General features: G+C 45.9%; 1 protein-coding gene across 1 annotated transcript; it reads left to right on the top strand.

Annotated features, from left to right (window-relative positions):
- The first annotated feature begins 1,537 nt into the window (after positions 1-1,537).
- NKX6-3 (NK6 homeobox 3) lies at positions 1,538-14,054 on the top strand. The gene is made up of 3 exons (XM_058194649.1): positions 1,538-1,919; positions 9,654-9,823; positions 13,827-14,054. Exons 1-3 carry the CDS (start codon positions 1,538-1,540, stop codon positions 14,052-14,054), a joined length of 780 nt encoding a protein of 259 aa, XP_058050632.1.
- The last annotated feature ends 3,140 nt before the right edge of the window (positions 14,055-17,194 follow it).

Below are 17,194 nucleotides of genomic sequence, written 5' to 3' on the forward strand. Positions count from 1 at the left end.
AGACTCCAAAGCCAACTAGCTGGCTCCTGGTACAAGCCGCTGGGCGAAAGGCAGGAAAGTAAGACTGCTCTTACCCCGTTTCTTCTCTTTCCTCCGTCTCTTCCTGGAGGGCTGGAACCCCAAGGATCCAACTTGTCTGGAACCTCTGTTGGCTTTACTGTAAAAAATGTGTCTGTATTTTCTATCTCAAGGTCTTCTCTTACGGGCACCATGTTCGGAGGTGGTATGTCAGTGGTGAAATCCAATTTTTTTAATTACCAGTTCTGTGGGTGTGGCTTGGTGGGTGTGGCTTGGTGGGTGGGTGGGTGTGGCAGGAAAAGGATACTGCAAAATCCCCATTCCCTCCCTACTCTGGGGCCAGCCAGAGGTGGTATTTGCTGGTTCTCCGAACTGCTCAAAATTTCCACTACTAGTTCTCCAGAACCTGTCAGAACCTGCTGGATTTCACCCCTGTTGTATACTACTAAATTGTAAAATTTGGCTCTCTGTATAGCTTTTCCTTCATCTCTCTCCCCTCTCCCTTTCTCTCTCTCTCTCTCTCTCTCTCCTTCCTTCCTTCCTTCTTTCCCTCTCTCCCTCTCTCTCTCCACCTCTCTCCTTTCTTTTTCTTTCTCTTCCTTCATTTCCTTTATTTCTTTCCCCCCTCTCCCTCCCTCTCCCTCCTTCACTTCTTTCTTTCCTCCTTTCCTTCCTGTCTTCCTTCCTTCCTTCTTTCTTTCTTTCTTTCTTTCTTTCTTTCTTTCTTTCTTTCTTTCTTTCTTTCTCCCTCTCCTTTCTTTTTCTTTCTCTTTTCTTCCTCCCTTCACTTCTTTCTTTCTTTCTTTCTTTCTTTCCTTCTCTTCTTTCTTTCTTTCTTTCTTTCTTTCTCTTCCTTCCTTTCCCTCTCTCTTCCCCCCTCTCTCCCTCTCTCTCTCCCTCTCTCTTCTTTCTTTCTCTTCCTTTCTTTCCCTCTCTCTCTCCATCTCTCTTCTTTCTTTTTCTTTCTCTGTCTTTCTCTCTCTCTCTCTCTCTCCTCTCTCTCTCCATCCATCACACCCCCCAAAGAAAAGGCAGCCTCCTCTATCTTTTCCTCCTCCCTCCTGCCAGCAATATTAGCCATGTGTTAAGGTTCTGGTGTTGACCGTGGAGCTCTCAAAGGGCCATTTATCTCAGAGCAGCCAATCCAGATCCTGCACTCAAGCAGAGCCCAATGAGATATGGGAGAACCCAAGGCTTCCAACCTATCAGAGGGCCGATATTCTAATCAGCCCAGTCTTTTATCAGAGGAGTGGGAGCTTCTTTGAAGTTCAGTGTGGTGGCCAGTCAGTCTTGGTTTCGGAATTTGCAGGAAGCTCATGGACTTGGGTCACTGTTGCCTCGGCCAGCAGTGCAGCTCCGGGGTCCAACCTGCCTCGATCCCAGAAAAAGGGTTTTCCACAAAGACCGGCAGGTGGGCATTCCTAGGGCCTCGGGATGGCATTGCCAATGATCCAAGCGCCTTGGGAAGCGTAGAAGCGGCACTCCTCGGTAGGCGCCTTTGCCAGCAAGCAGTCGAGCTATGGACTCCAACCTGCAGGGGACATTTCTCCTCAACGGCCCTCCCTTGTCCCCATTTGCGGAAGTGAAAGCCCCCATGTGCCAGTACTCGGTGCAAAACTCCTTTTACAAACTCAGTCCTCCTGGACTCAGTGCCCAGTTGGCGTCTGGCACACCGCACGGCATCAGTGACATCCTCAGCAGACCGGTGGCTCCTGCAAACAACAGCCTCCTGTCTGGCTACTCCCATGTTGGGGGATTCAATGGACTGGGAGCCCAGGGCATTTACTATGGTCCCCAAATGGGCAATTTTGCCAAGACGGGAGGCGAATATGGAGCCAGGGGCAGGAGCTGCTGGGCCGACCCAGTCCAGGAATGGCATGAGGGCCGAGTGTGTGGCAACTGTAAGTAACATACTAGGCATGGGGGAAGGTTGCGTGGCATGGGGACACTGTTGTTGATCAAGTTGGTTGAGGGCACCCCACAGGGGGGTGCCATTGGTCTCAAAGGCTGAAGTTAACTTAATCAGACTTGGAACGTGGTCCCAGAATTTGTGCGGTCATTCCAGTGACTTATTGGGGTGCTAGTTGGTTCAAATGTGGGGTGTTTTCCAAGGTGACCTGGGTAGGTCTTGGCTCCAAAAGCTCTTACAGCTCAATTCCTGTAGAGAAGATCTGTTGTGGGGTGGGAGTGGGGAAACAATGGAGCACAAAATATATAGAAGGAAGGATTAATTTGCCAAGGAAGCTGACTGTGGATTTTTGTTGGAACTGAAGGCTGAGTGAAGTTGGAAAGTCCCAGAAAGAGGGACGATCTGAATAAGATCCTAAGGGAGGAGGTGGGCTATTTATTAATAGAAATAAGAGTATAGGCTACATACTAGGGAGATGCTGATGAATATAGAACATGATAGAGCCACTAATGCTAAGGAATGTACAAACTCCATAGCAGTAATAGAATAGAATAGAATAGAATAGAATAGAATAGAATTAGAATTAGAATTAGAATTAGAAAGAATAGCATAGTATAGCATAGCATAGAATTAGAATTAGAATTAGAATTAGAATTAGAATTAGAATTAGACTTAGAATTAGAATTAGAATTAGAATTAGAATTAGACTTAGAATTAGAATTAGAAGAGAAGAGTTGGAAGGGACCTTGGAGGTCTTCTAGTCCAACCCCCTGCTTAGGCAGGAAACCTTACACCATTTCAGACAAATGGTTATCCAACATTTTCTTCAAAATTTCCAGTGTTGGAGCATTCACAACTTCTGCAGGCAAGTTGTTCCACTTATTGTTCTAACTGTCAGGAAATTTCTCCTTAGCTCTTAAGTTGCTTCTCTCCTTGATGAGTTTCCACCCATTGCTTCTTGTCCTGCCCTCAGGTGCTTTGAAGAATAGCTTGACTCCCTCTTCTTTGGGGCAGCCCCTGAGATATTAGAAGACTGCTATCATGTCACCCCTGGTCCTTCTTTCCAAAGCAAGAGAACGTTTAGCGATGCTAGAGTTAGAACAGCAAGCCCATGATGGAACACGTGCAGAGTTTTTGCCTCTGCTCCATCACTCACAGGTGACTTTATTCCCGGGGTCTCCAACCTTGGCGAGTTGAAGCCCACCAGGCTTAAAGTTGCCAAGGTTGGAGACTCCTGCTTTATTCCATTCCTGGACTTCTGCCTAACCTTCCTCTTGCCTCAAATTCCTGCACTCACTTTTGTCTGGAAATTCAGCATCACAAAGAAGGGTTGTTGTGTGGTTTTTTTAAAAAAAAAATGGCCTTCTAAGAATCCCACCGGATTCATGGGATTTCTCGAATCTTCCTGGCCTGCTCAGTTTTCCTAGACGAAGGCCCAAAACCCTCCTGGATCTCAGCTGCCATCCAAGTGCCCCTTGGAATGATGGATGGTGCCAAAGAGTCCAGGCTAGCTGATAGGAGGCTCAATTAAGAGCTAGGAAAGAGGCAAGGAGCAACTCATTAGTAGCAAGGGCAGGGCCAACTATCGACCCCGTGTTGTTGTTTTTTAATTGTGAGGAGGACTCTCTTTCTCTTTCTAGCCCATTGCGTGAAGAGATGGTGGGGACCCTGAACCCCAAAACTTCATTGCGTTCTTGGGTAGAATCTCCTGGCCTTTCCAATCGCCGTAGACCCCCCCCAAGAAGGACTCAATGGAGAAGAACCAAAAAGATGTTCCATAATGAAATTCACCTGGCAGAGAGAGAGACAGAGAGAGAGAGACAGAGAGAGAGAGAGAGAGGGAGAGAGAGAGAGAGAGAGAGAGGGAAGGAGGAAGGGAGAGAGAGAGGAAAGGCGGGAGAGAGAGAGAGAGAGAGAGAGAGAGAGAGAGAGAGAGAGCATAGGGTTCAAAAACACCCCTCCCCATTGTACCCCAGAGCAGGCGACAAAGGTCACCAACTTCTCCCCCAAACTGAGATTCCTAGAAACATGGTTGATCTCTGTAAAACCACATACTCCGAGCGAAGCTTCAGCTATTAAAATGACCTATATTGGGCTGGTAGAAAGGGACACGACACAGCCATAGCAAACTCACTCATTCAGAAACCACACACACACACACACACACACCTACCTACCTTAATAAATGGGGACGGCTATTCAGATTTTGCCACCGCCCCGTCTATTTGCAGTAGAAACATAGAACAGAGTTGTGTGGGGCCTTGGAGGTCATCTAGTCCAACCCCCTGCTCGAGCAGGAGAGCCTCTACCCTTCTAGGCAAGTGGTGTCCAGGCTCGTCTTAAAAGCACCCACAAACTCTGAAGGCAAGCCGTTCTATGGATGAATTGTTCTCAATGTTAGGAAATGTCTCCTTCGTTAGACGTAGGTTGCTTCTCTCCTTGATTAGTTTCCATCCATCGCTTCTTGTCCTGCCTTCTGCTGCTTTGGAAAATAGCTGGACCTCTTTAACAGATTTACAGAATTGGAAGGGACCTTGTAGGTCATCTAGCCCAAGCCCCCCCCCCCCCAGACAGGAGACCCTATACCATTTCTGACAGTCTCTTCTTGAAAGTCTCAAAAGTCTGATGAAGTTGCCACGACGTCCGAAGGCAACTTCTGTTCCTTCAGTTGATGGTTCTCACTGGCAGAAAAATTCTCCTTATTTCCAGGTTAAATCTCTCCCTGTTCAGTTTCCATCCATGATTCCTTGTCTGGCCTTTGGGTGCTTTGGAAAATAGCTTGACCCCCTCCTCTCACTGACAGCCTCTCAAATATTGGAAGACTGCTATCCTGTCTCCCCTGGTCCTTCTCTTCACTAGACTAGCCAGGCCCAATTCCTGCAACCGTTCTTCATATGTTTTAGCCTCCAGTCCCCTCATCATCCTGGTTGCTCTTCTCTGCACTTTTTCTAGAGTCTCAACATCTTTTTTTATAGTGTGGTGACCAAAACTGGATGCAGCATTCTAGGTGTGGCCTTACTGAGGCTTTATAGAGTGGTATTAGGACCTCCCTTGATCTTGATTGTATCCCAGCCCCCCCCCCCAAATTCTATCTGGCAGGCTACTGTTTCTTCCTAACAGTGAGGAGAATTAAACCACTGGAACAGTTTCCCTTCAGAAGTTGTGGGTGCTCCATCACTGGAAATTTTTAAAGAAGAGACTAGACAGTCTCTTGTCTGAAATTAGTATAGGGTCTCCTGCTTGAGCAAGGGGGTTGGGCTAGAAGACCTTTAAGGTCCCTTCCAGTTCTATTCTGATTGATTGATATGTGTTTGTTGCCTTGAGTTATTTGTAAATAATAACAGTGGGATTAAAAAAAGTAAATTGAATTATTTGTAAACAATAATGACAGTGGGATAAAAAAATTAATAAATGACCCACACACACAAACACACACATTATCAATAATGCCGAGAATAAGGAAGGCAATTGATTATTTTAGCCCTTTAGTTGCTTGGGGCACAGAAAAAAAGACATGAAGAAGCTGGAGAAAGTCTCTCTTTAAGTAAGGGGGGGGAGAAAATCAAAGCAAAGGTTACAGGGTGAGTAAGAGCAATATGTGCTAAACAGCAATAAAACCAATAGTGGAAAACTATAATTCAAGAACCAAAGGAATAAAGCTCAAACTAAAAACGGTGTAGGGTATCCTGCTGGGGATGGGGGGGGGGAGCCAGCGGCAGTGGGAGGGTTGGACTAGATGACCTGCAAGGTCCCTTCCAGCTCTTTTATTAGTATACGGAATCTATTACCATTTATGGCGGACATGTCCATCTGCAAAAATAAAAATAAAAATCAGAAAATGCCTGGAAGAAATAACTGACCAAGCCATAGACTGGAAACCAAAGACCTTTTTGCTGGGAATACTCAATAGGAAATATAGTAAAGAAATAAGGTATCTAATTCTACACATAATAACAGCCGCAAGAATATCTTATGCACAGAACTGGAAAAACGAGAATATACCATCGGAGGAGGAAGTGATAAGGAAAATTCTGGACTGCGCTAAATTAACAAAGGAGATCGAAGAAAAGGAAGATACAGCATATTATGTAGTATGGAATAAATTGTATACTTGGATAGAAATTAGAAACGGTAAATGAGTAAAAAGGGGGGAAAGGGGGAAAAGTCACCCCCAAAAAAGGCAGTGCATGAAAGAAAATGTATCATTACAATGACAGGTACGATGGAATATATATAGAAATAAGGGATAAAGGGACAAAAAAGATAAGTATAATTAAAGAAAGCGAGAGGGGAAAATGTAAATCGTAGAGGATTACAGATACGAAGCTGATGTAAAGGAGTATATATTTTATGTTAGCGTTTGTTATGTCTTGTTGTTTTTAAAAAATAAAAAGTATTAAAAGGAAGGAAGGAAGGAAGGAAGGAAGGAAGGAAGGAAGGAAAGGAAGGAAGGAAGGAAGGAAGGAAGGAAGGGAAGGAAGGAAGGAAGGAAGGAAGGAAAGGAAGGAAGGAAGGAAGGAAGGAAAGGAAAAGTGAATTAGAGAGTCTTGGTCAATAGATTCCATGAATGAAGAAAGAAGGAATTTGACTCCTGATGCTTCCCCATGTAGCAGATTCTCAGAAATGGCGGGGGGGGGGGCGGAGAGTGTGGATGGTTAGCATCAGGAGAGGCCACCTGGAGTGGAAATGAAGGAGGGGGGGGGGCTTCAGTTGTGGTCACTTTGCCATCTAGACTTCCCCACCGTGGAAGATACCCCTGATTAGCATCCTGGCCCGCTGGGCAAACATGCTCCTTTCTTACGTCCTTGTAGCTAGTTTTGTGGGAAAAGCAAATCTTCCGATGGAAATTTTTGCGTCACGCGATTGTGCGCGCACACATTGCCAGTGAGATTTGAATTGAATAAACAATCCTCTTCACCAACGTTAAACATCATCATCAGAGCTTGCTGTCTTCTTGCAGATCATGGACACACACACACACACAAACCCCCCCCCCAGAATTTAACAGTCACTTTCCTGAAATTCCAAACCACACCTCAGTTAAGGGTATTAAGATCTGGTGCCCGAGGGAAGAAGGCAAATTTTTGCCCATCTAAGGGAGGTTCGCCTCACTTTTACAGATTCACAGAGTTGGAAGGGACCTTGTAGGTCATCTAGTCCAACCCCGCCCCCCCACCGCCCAAGTGGGAGACCCTACATCATTTCTGACAGTCTCTTCTTGAAAGCCTCCAGGGATGAAGCTCCCACAACTTCTGAAGGCAACTTCTGTTCCATGGGTTGATTGTTCTCACTGTTAGGAAATTTCTCCTTAATTCCAGGTTGCTTCTTTCCTTGATTAGTGCATAGAAGTGCACAGGATAACAGAGTTGGAAGGGACCTTGTAGGTCATCTAGCCCAACCCTCCGCCCAAGCAGGAGCTCCTACACCATTTCTGACAGATGGCAGTCCAGTCTCTTCTTGAAAGCTTCCAGGGATGAAGCTCCCACAACTTCTGAAGGCAACTTCTGTTCCATGGGTTGGCTGATCTCACTGTCAGAAAATTTCTCTTTATTTCCAGGTTGAATCTCTCCTTGATCAGTTTCCATCCATTATTCCTTGTCTGACCTCCAGGTGCTTTGGAGAATAGCTTGACCCCCTCCTCTCTGGCATAGCCCCTCAAATATTGGAAGACTCCTATCCTGTCTCCCCAGTCCTTCTCTTCACTAGACTAGCCACTTGTGGGTCCCAAAGATACAACGGCAGACCTGTTATCAGGAATGCAAAAAAACAAAACAAACCAATTACTCACAATTGTCTCTGCTGTCCTGTGTAAAGGGCAGATGAGCAATTAGAAGTTTACATTGGGAGTTTCAGAATGAAACTCAAATTTAATCAACCCATGGAACAGAAGTTGCCTTCAGAAGTTGTGGGAGCTTCATCACTGGAGGCTTTCAACAAGAAACTGGACTGCCATCTGTCAGAAATGGAGTACGGTCTCCTGCTTGGATGGGGGGATTGGACTAGATGACCTACATGGTCCCTTTCAGCACTGATAATCAGTTAATGAGTGGAGGGAAGGCTCTGAAAAAGCTCTTAACTTTATTCAAATATTTATTTATTTATTTATTTATTTATTTGTTTGTTTATTTATTTATTTATTTATTATTTTAATTTCTATACCGCCCTTCTCCCAAAGGACTCAGGGCGGGTTTACAGCCAGAATAAAACAACAGATATAAACATTAAAAACAAATTTAAAAGACGGATTCAAAATTGGCTAAGAATTATAAAAATCCAATAAAAGCCCCATTTAAAAACTATTAGGCCAGTCCTGCACAATGGAACAGAACCGTCTTCAGCTCGTGTCGGAAGGTCCGGAGGTCAGGGAGTTGGCGGATCCCTGGAGGCAGCTCGTTCCAGAGGGCAGGAGCCCACACAGAGAAGGCCCTGCCCCTGGGGGTCGCCAGCTGACATTGTCTGGCCGACGGCACCCTGAGGAGACCCTCCCTATGGGAGCGCACTGGTCGATGGGAGGCCACCGGTAGCAGCAGGCGGTCCCGTAAATAACCCGGTCCTATGCCATTAAATATATTAAATGTAAGGGGAAATTGCTACCTAAAAAAGGGGTTGGAAAAAAAAACCCAGCAGAGGGTGAATCGGGATTGGCTGTTTGCTCTGAATATTTCAATTGCTTCAAATTTGGTAGTCAACTAGTTAAAGCAATGCCACCATTTCTGTCGATCAGCACATGCATGATTAAACGTGTGTTGATAAGAGTTAATCGATTTTGAGGCATAGGATTAGATTTAAGACTTTAGAATAACTTTATTGTCACTTTGGATGTACACTAATCGGCATACATTAAAATGAAATTTCGTTTCAGCCTTCCATCCTCCCGAGGTGGGTCAAATGAAGACCCAGATTGTTGGGGGCAATAGGGTGACTCTGTGAACCGCTTAGAGAGGGCTGTAAAAGCATTGTGAAGCTTTATATGTCTGAGTACTATTGCGAAGGAAGGAAGGAAGGAAGGAAGGAAGGAAGGAAGGAAGGAGGGAGGGAGGGAGGGAGGGAGGGAAGGAAGGAAGGAAGGAAGGAAGGAAGGAAGGAAGGAAGGAAGGAAGGAAGGAAGGAAGCCGTGTTGGTGCAGTGGTTAGAGTGCTGTATTGCAGGCTAACTCTGCCCACAGCCAGGAAGTTCGATCCTGACCAGCTCAAGGTCGACTCAGCCTTCCATCCTTCCGAGGTCGGTAAAATAAGGACCCAAATTGTTAGGGGGCAAGAGGCTGACTCCATGAACTGCTTAGAGAGGGCTGTAAAGCACTGTGAAGCATAGATTCATGGTGGCATTGTGGTTAAAATGCAGCATTGCAGGCAAACTGCACACAGCCAGGAGTTCGATTCTGACCAGCTCGAGGTTGACTCAACTTTCCATCCTTCCGAAGTCGGTAAAATGAGGGCCCAGATTATTAAATGCAAGATGCTGACTCTATAAACCACTTAGAGAGGGCCGTAAAGCACGTGAAGTGGTATATAAGTCTAAGGGCTATTGCTAAAGAAAGGCTCCCGGGAAGATGCTGAAGCCTTCAATATCAGCTCCCATCAACGTCCAGCGTGGAGACAGAAGAAATCCTAGAAAGTCACCCTGCCCAGAAGCTTTGGGGTTCAAAACATTAGTTAGCTTTGGGTGCTGCCCCTGGGGGAAGCTGGATGTCAGTCAGTGACCATTCTGCCCGTCTCCCTTCACACAGCCGCCGGGCACCTTGGTGATGGCCTCCACAAGAAGAAACACACCCGGCCAACCTTCACAGGCCACCAGATCTTTGCCCTGGAGAAAACCTTTGAGCAGACCAAATACTTGGCTGGGCCTGAGCGGGCACGACTGGCATATTCCCTGGGCATGAGTGAATCCCAGGTAAAGGTGAGTTTTGCAATTACTCAAACTTTGGTAGAACGAGGCAGGTAGACCCTCGGGGCCAAGGGTTGGTAAAGGTCAGCTTCATAGATAATCCACCTTCTGTTATGGACTGTCGGCCACCGGACCCTCCAGCGGTTGAATCGGAGGATGAGGAGGCAGTGGCGTGGGAGTCAGGATCAGCATCAAGGCAACCTGAGAGCTTCGAGGGGGAAGAGGGTATGGAGCTGTCAAAGACAGAGGCGGAGCCTGGGCCGTCCATCAGCCCTCAGATGGAGAGTCAACAGCCCCCAGGTCTGGAGGTGGCTGATGAGGGAGAGGAGGAACAGCTGGGTCCAGTGCCTGATGTGCGACTGCACAGAAGGCAGAGGAGAGGAGAGCAGTGGAAATCTATGGGCCGGTCCTTGGGAGGGAAGAGCCACCGCTGCTAGCTAAGCCCCACCCTAGCTCTGGGGATAAAAGACAGAGGGAGGAGATGAATAGATGTGGCAGGAAGCAGGATATATTGACCATCAATTGTGTTGTAAATGTTGTACCTTGATGAAGGTATCTTTTCTTTTATGTACACTGAGAGCATATGCACCAAGACAAATTCCTTGTGTGTCCAATCACACTTGGCCAATAAAAATTCTATTCTATTCTATTCTATTCTATTCTATTCTATTCTATTCTATTCTATTCTATTCTATTCTATTCTATTCCACTCCTTGCCAGACAGACTTGTTAGCCTGAGGTGAAGGAGCTGGGGCTGCTGGCGCTCTTAATAAAGGAGTCCTTGACTTAAATACTGAGAGTTTGTCAAATTTGAGGAGCTGGGTCAGAACACTTTTTCAGCTGAATGGGTTAGCAGGATCCCAATTATCCCTCTTGAAACGAAAGCCACATTTTGAAAAAGTGACTATTGGCAACCTATTTAAATTCTACAGATTAACATGGAAAGGCTAATGAGAGGCTAGTTTGCGAGAATGAGATGTTCAGATCCATTCCCCAAATATGACTAATTTCCAGTATACATATAGCTATCATAGGTATAGTTGGGAATCTCTTTAGTCATATCAGCAATCGTGTACGTGGGTGAGTCCTTAAGGCATTATCCGAAGGTATCTTGTAGCTGAGGAGTCATTTTCCCAGAAATTTGTTGACTTCTACAGAGGATCTGGCCACCGGTGGGGCCTCTGAGCACCTCTGGAGGTTTGAGAACATCTCAGAGGTCTTCTCACGACATGAAGTAGCTGACATCTGCTTTGTAAACCAAGCATCTACCGGCCGTGTCAGTTTCCAAGGATTCACACGAGGTGATGGGGACCTCAGAGATGTCTTGAAATTAAAATCAGGGCTAGCGGCTGGGGCTTTGCTCTCTAGCACACTGGCATTCTGTTAAATCTCTCTCTCTCTCTCTCTTTCATTCCATCCATCCATCATCTGCTGGGAGTGGCTACAAAGCACACATGTCTACTTTGGATGTTGCTTCTTTTTACTTCTGATTTAAAAACAGCTGCTCTGCAGGAATCACATATAGTCCGAGAGAGCTCCCTTGAAGGATTTTTACACCTTATCTATTTCCATGCCTGCCTATATCATGTATCATTTTTCGCTCCTATTATCTCTATCTATTTATCTATCATCTCTCTCCTCTATCTATCTAATCTCTCTCTCTCTCTCTCTCTTTCCCGTATCTATCTATCTATCTATCTATCTATCTATCTATCTATCTATCTATCTATCTATCTATCTATCTATCATCTATCCATCATCTCTCTCTCTCTCTCTCTCATCTATCATTATCTATCTATCCATATATCATCATCATCTCTCTGTCATCTATCATCTCCGTCTTATCTATCCGATATTATTTATCATCTATCACCTTTCTCTCTCTCTATCATCTGTCGTTATCTATCACCTCTCTCTATATAATCTATTTCTGTCTATTTATCATTATCTATCACTTTTCTCTTTCTAATCTACCTCAAGTAGGGGATGAAGAACTGAAGTGTTGAGGGCAGCCAGGCCCAGTCTGACCCTTTCCACATCTGCTGGAGGTACATCGGGTTCAGAACTATTCAGCAGGTTCTGACAGGTTCTGGAGAACCGGTAGCGGAAATTTTGAGTAGTTCGGAGAACCGGCAAATACCACCTCTGGCTGGCCCCAGAGTGGGGAGGGAATGGGGATTTTGCAGTATCCTTCCCCCAGGAGTTGGGAGGGAATGGGGATTTTGCAGCATCCTTCCCCTAAGCCGCACCACGCCCACCAAGCCACGCTCGCCAAGCCACATCACACCACGCCCACCAAGCCACGCCCACAGAACCGGTAGTTAAAAAAAATTGAATTCCACCACTGAGGTACATCTTGTTGAGTTTCCAGCAAAATCTCTAGCTTTGGACATCCTGGCAAAGGAATTCAGAGGTTGAGAGAGTCCTTTCTAGAGATGCCTTCAGGGACGGGGTCAAAAAAGTCAGGATGTTTGAGACCTGACATCTTTTAATGCGACCCACATGAAAATGACCTCATCCCTGTGGACCACTCCTGGTCCTGTCACATTTGGAAAGGGTCAAGCTGGAGAGGGCTCGTTCAAAGTTCAAGAGTTTTGATGTCTGGGTTACTCCCTTTTGAACCTTGTTCTTTCACCCTTTCTTTTTTAAAATAAATAAAATAAATAAACGTGGCTATGGATTGCCTCTAAATTAATAATTAAAAACTCTTGCCCAGCTCAACAACCCCATTGGAGCGCGTACAGTCAATTCGTCTGGCGAGCTTGTCGGTGGGTTAATGGTGTGATTAAATCTTCATAAATACGAGCAGAAATTAATTGATGGTTCCGAAGGGAGGGGAAGGGGAAAAAAGACTTCAAATAACGCAGGTATCACTGCCTTCAAAAACGGCATCTTCTTCCACGTGAAAACAAGGAAAACATTTCAATTTTTTTTAAAAAAAAATTAAAGTCTGTGTCCCAGTGTAGTGGAAAACATTATTGCTACTTTACTTCAGCCCTCTAAAGGTTTTGACCCAAGTGATCAAATGAATTAATTGTCAAACTCACGACGTCACAGTGTCGTCACGTGATGTATCGGGACTTTTCCTCCCCTTTGTCAAACTAGACAAGGGCATGGCCAGCGTGTGAGACATCCGGCCCTCGAGTTTGACAGCCTAGAGCATGCAGTCGGAGACGCCATCAAGGGTACAACATTTTGCCAGCTCTTTGTGCTTCAAGGCAAAGTGACAACTGCCACAGGAAGTCTACTAAGTCAGGGGTCTCCAACCTTGTCAACTTTAAGACTTGTGGACAGCAAAGCTGGCTGAGGAATTCTGGGAGTTGAAGTCCACAAGTCTTAAAGTTGACAAGGTTGGAGACCCCTGTACTAAACATATCTTCCTGAGAGCCACTGCCAGGGATGGGTTGCTGGGGGTTCGCAGGGGTTCGGGAGAACCTCTAGCTAAGATTCAGTTCAGAGAACCCCCAAATCCCACTCCTGGCTGACCCCGCCCCACCCTTCCCCTCCCAGGAGTCCCCACCTGGCCCGTTTTGGATGCAGGTTAGTGCAGAGTAGATGTGGAGGCTCAGGGAGGGCAAAAATGGGTCTGGAACTTCGGGAAGGCCGGAAATGGGCCTGTTTCTGGCCTCCGGAGGGCCTCCGGAGTCTAGGGAGGCCATTTTTGCCATCTCGGAGACTCAAAGGAGCCCGGGCCACATCCACCATGGCCACGCCCACCCAGCAACTGGGCAGAGAACCCCTTGCTAAAAATTTTGAAGCCCACCCCTGGAGCCACCACTCTCGTTCCTCCTTCTCTCTAACAACCAGTTCCTCCTTTCTGTTTCCTCCCACAATGACAGTCTCTATGGGAAGAGTCGATCACATTTGCCCAACTAACTTCTGGTCAAGACTAGGGCACAGGGGCTTAGATGTCTCAGGGGCTGTTAGATTAGCCATTCCTAGTTCAAGTCTAGGCCATGTTCTTGTAACCCAAGGATCCCTGATGGCCTTGCCTCCCTCCCCCTCCCCTTCCCAGGTGTGGTTCCAGAACCGGCGCACCAAATGGAGGAAGAAAAGTGCCCTGGAGCCTTCCTCCTCTTCCCCACAAGCAGGAGCTGGACCAGGCGAGCGCACCGTCTCTGATGAGGATGACGAATACAACAAGCCCTTGGATCCAGACTCCGATGACGAGAAGATCCGTCTCCTGTTGCGCAAACATCGGGCCACCTTCTCCGTCCTGGGTCTAGGCTCCCACAGTGGCTGAGAAGGGCTGGCCTTGATGGGGCCTGCAGCTTTCCAGGGCAGACGTTGGATTCAGCAGGCTGGACTTGTGGGGCGGGGGGAGGTGTCTCGATGATGGTGGCGGTGGGGAGGCCTTTCTCAAAAGTAGAACACAGAGGTTCCAGTTCTGGATTTGGTGCAGATGGGTAGCTGCTGTGGCTGCATGCAAGTCTGGGGTAGGACACCAAAGGAAGAAGCCAGCTAATATCCAGCTTGCCCCTTGGACCTGAGGCTTGCCTGCAGCCTTCTGTTTGATTGGGAAAGAGACGTGCTTTCATTTGTCATTGCATTTTTAATAATAATAATAATAATAGACTGGGTTTGGCATTTTTGTCTATCCAGGGACCTGGGATAGGCAGATCTGGATGTTCGACGTTGTTACAGATGCTGTCGCAGGATGGAAGCTGCTCCAAGTCAAGCCGCCTTCTGCAATTGACTGATGGCAAATTTGTCAATGCCGATGGTGTTCGACTGGTGCTCCAGTTGTTTCGGGACTGCACCCAAGGCCCCTATTACTATTGGTACTATTATTATAAACTTTTAATAGGGGCCTTGGGTGCAGTCCCGAAACAACTGGAGCACCAGTCGAACACCATCGGCATTGACAAATTTGCCAGCAGTCAATTGCAGAAGGCGGCTTGACTTGGAAGAGCTTCCATCCTGCGACAAGATCTGTAACACCGTCAAACATCCAGATCTGCCTATCCCCGATCCTCGGGTAAACAAAAATGCCAAACCCAGTCTGAACATCTGGCTGACTGTGTGATAAATCATAATAATACCAATAGACAAAATATTTTAATCAAGCTGCAAAATGGCTCCCAAGATTCCCAGGGGTAGCATGATGGGGGACGTTATAGGCGTCGGCTCAAAGGTTCCTTTCATAGCTTCTTCTCCCTGGTTCAAACTGAACTATGTTGGAGGTTTTGCAGGAATTTGGAAGTGGGTTTTTTGTTTGTTTGTTTGTGGGGTGGGGGAAGGAAAGTTGGGAAGAAAAGGGGATGCTTCTAGTGGAGTTATGATTTTATAATGCAACCACTATGCTTCATCCAACTAATTTTACAAGAGGTTCTAGATCAGTGTTTTCTAACCTTGGTCCCTTGAAGAAATGTGGACATCAACTCCCAGAGAGTTGAAGTCCACACCTGTCAGGCTGTCTCTGATTATATTTAGGAAAGATAACACCTTGACTTCATTTGGTTATGAGGAAAAGTACTTTTACTAGATACATCTGGACTACAGCCGGGTAAAGTTGGATCTGAGACAAAATATGGCTAACATTCCATATCCCCTCGTTAGTTCCTCCTCCACACCAGAGGTCAGGCAGGTCTGGTCCAATGCCAGCTCCTTCTCACCCCGTGGTAATCTTCTTCCACTGGTCTCTGGCTGTTAATCATCTCAGGAATGCAGTCTTTGTTGGAAAGCCTGCGCTCTAACATTCTTGTTGATTTCAAACCGTAAATCTCCCCCCCCCTTTGTTCTTATGTCAGACGACACTCTTAAAGGGCCCTCTTCTCTTAACCTGAATAGGATAGTCATACATCTTACATCCATGAGCTATTTTACATTACACAAAGAACCCATTGCAATCTAACTACTGAATATAAATTGTACAAAAGAATGTGGGATTTCAGTGGAGGCTGACAAGGTTTTCAAGGGACCAAGGTTGGGAAATGCTGGTCTAGATAATGCTGCTCTTCACTTGTCCTTTTTAGATGTCCTGTGCATGTAACTCGTATTGGAAAAAAAGCGCAGCACTTTAATAATTGCCAGCCAGAGTTGCTTTGGATAGTGAGATGGGTGGCATATAAATTTAATATATAAAATGAAATGAAACCAATAAATTATATGATGGCAAAGAGAAGGGTTGATCTATGGGGTCCTTGGTGCTCTCTGAGTTTGGTGGCTTTCTTGCCGATCTTTCATGACCCAACTAGGGAACACCATCAGTGCTAGAAGGGAATGGGGTTGGCTCTTTGTGGTCTGCCCTGTCAGTGTCAGCGTTGGTGGTTCTTGGTGGTTTCTGGATTAGGCTGTCGTTGTTTCAGTGTTAACTTGTTTGTTTGAGTTGGTATATCCTTGATTGGGGTATTGTTTACATTTTGATTGTTGGTCTGGTATTAATATTGGTGTTAATCTCTGCTGATCTGGATATTGATTGCTGGCAAGGAGGGGTTGTGGTCTTTTAGCCTTTGTATTGTTTCTTTTAAATGGTATGTAGATGTTGTTTATCTCCAAGTGCCCGTTGACGGCCGATTTTTCCGAATGCCAGGCTTCCAGGAATTATTTTGGGACTCAGCTTGGTTAAAGTTAAAGGGCCTCTTGTGGCTCAACAGGCTAATGCAGTCTGTTATTAACACAGCTGCCTGCAATTACAATTACTGCAGGTTCGAGTCCCACCAGGCCCAAGGTTGACTCAGCCTTCCATCCTTTATAAGGTAGGTAAAATGAGGACCCAGATTGTTGGGGGCAATAAAAGTTGACTTTGTATATAATATACAAATGGATGAGACTATTGCCTTACACAATGTAAGCCGCCCTGAGTCTTTGTAGAAGGGCGGGATATAAATTCAAATTTTTAAAAAAATTGCTCATAGTTTCCCAGTTCAACTGCAAGGAACACCCAGGTAAGCAGAGGTTCAGGTTCAAGTCCCACCAGGCCCAAGGTTGACTCAGCCTTCCATCCTTTATAAGGTAGGTAAAATGAGGACCCAGATTGTTGGGGGGCAATAAAAGTTGACTTTGTATATAGTATACAAATGGATGAAGACTATTGCTTGACATAGTGTAAGCCGCCCTGAGTCTTCGGAGAAGGGCGGGATATAAATGCAAAAAAAAAATAAAATTATCCCATTCAAGGAGCTACCAACTCAAACACTCAAACAGTAAACAGCAGCCTTGGAATCACCAAGAACATTCTCACTAACACTGATAAGCCACTTGTATATCAACAGCGAGCAAATCCCATTCCTTCTAGCACTGATGATGTTACCTAGTTGGGTAATGAAACATTTGCAAAACAACAATCACCACCAAGATCAGAGAGCACCGAGGACCCCATAACTCCCTGACATGCTTTGACCTCCCCTTGCAAATATTCCTTTTCGGGAGCTGAAATCGATA

This window comes from Ahaetulla prasina, chromosome 9, assembly GCF_028640845.1.
Source record: "Ahaetulla prasina isolate Xishuangbanna chromosome 9, ASM2864084v1, whole genome shotgun sequence".
Classification (NCBI taxonomy): Eukaryota; Metazoa; Chordata; class Lepidosauria; order Squamata; family Colubridae; genus Ahaetulla; species Ahaetulla prasina.

What these genes read in the sequence shown, in the direction of transcription:
- NKX6-3 (XM_058194649.1), top strand. Translation starts at nt 1,538, where the DNA reads ATGGACTCCAACCTGCAGGGGACATTTCTCCTCAACGGCCCTCCCTTG. An exon ending in GGGCCGAGTGTGTGGCAACT is followed by an intron (nt 1,920 to 9,653) that starts GTAAGTAACATA and finishes CCCTTCACACAG; the next exon opens with CCGCCGGGCACCTTGGTGAT. An exon ending in TGAGTGAATCCCAGGTAAAG is followed by an intron (nt 9,824 to 13,826) that starts GTGAGTTTTGCA and finishes TCCCCTTCCCAG; the next exon opens with GTGTGGTTCCAGAACCGGCG.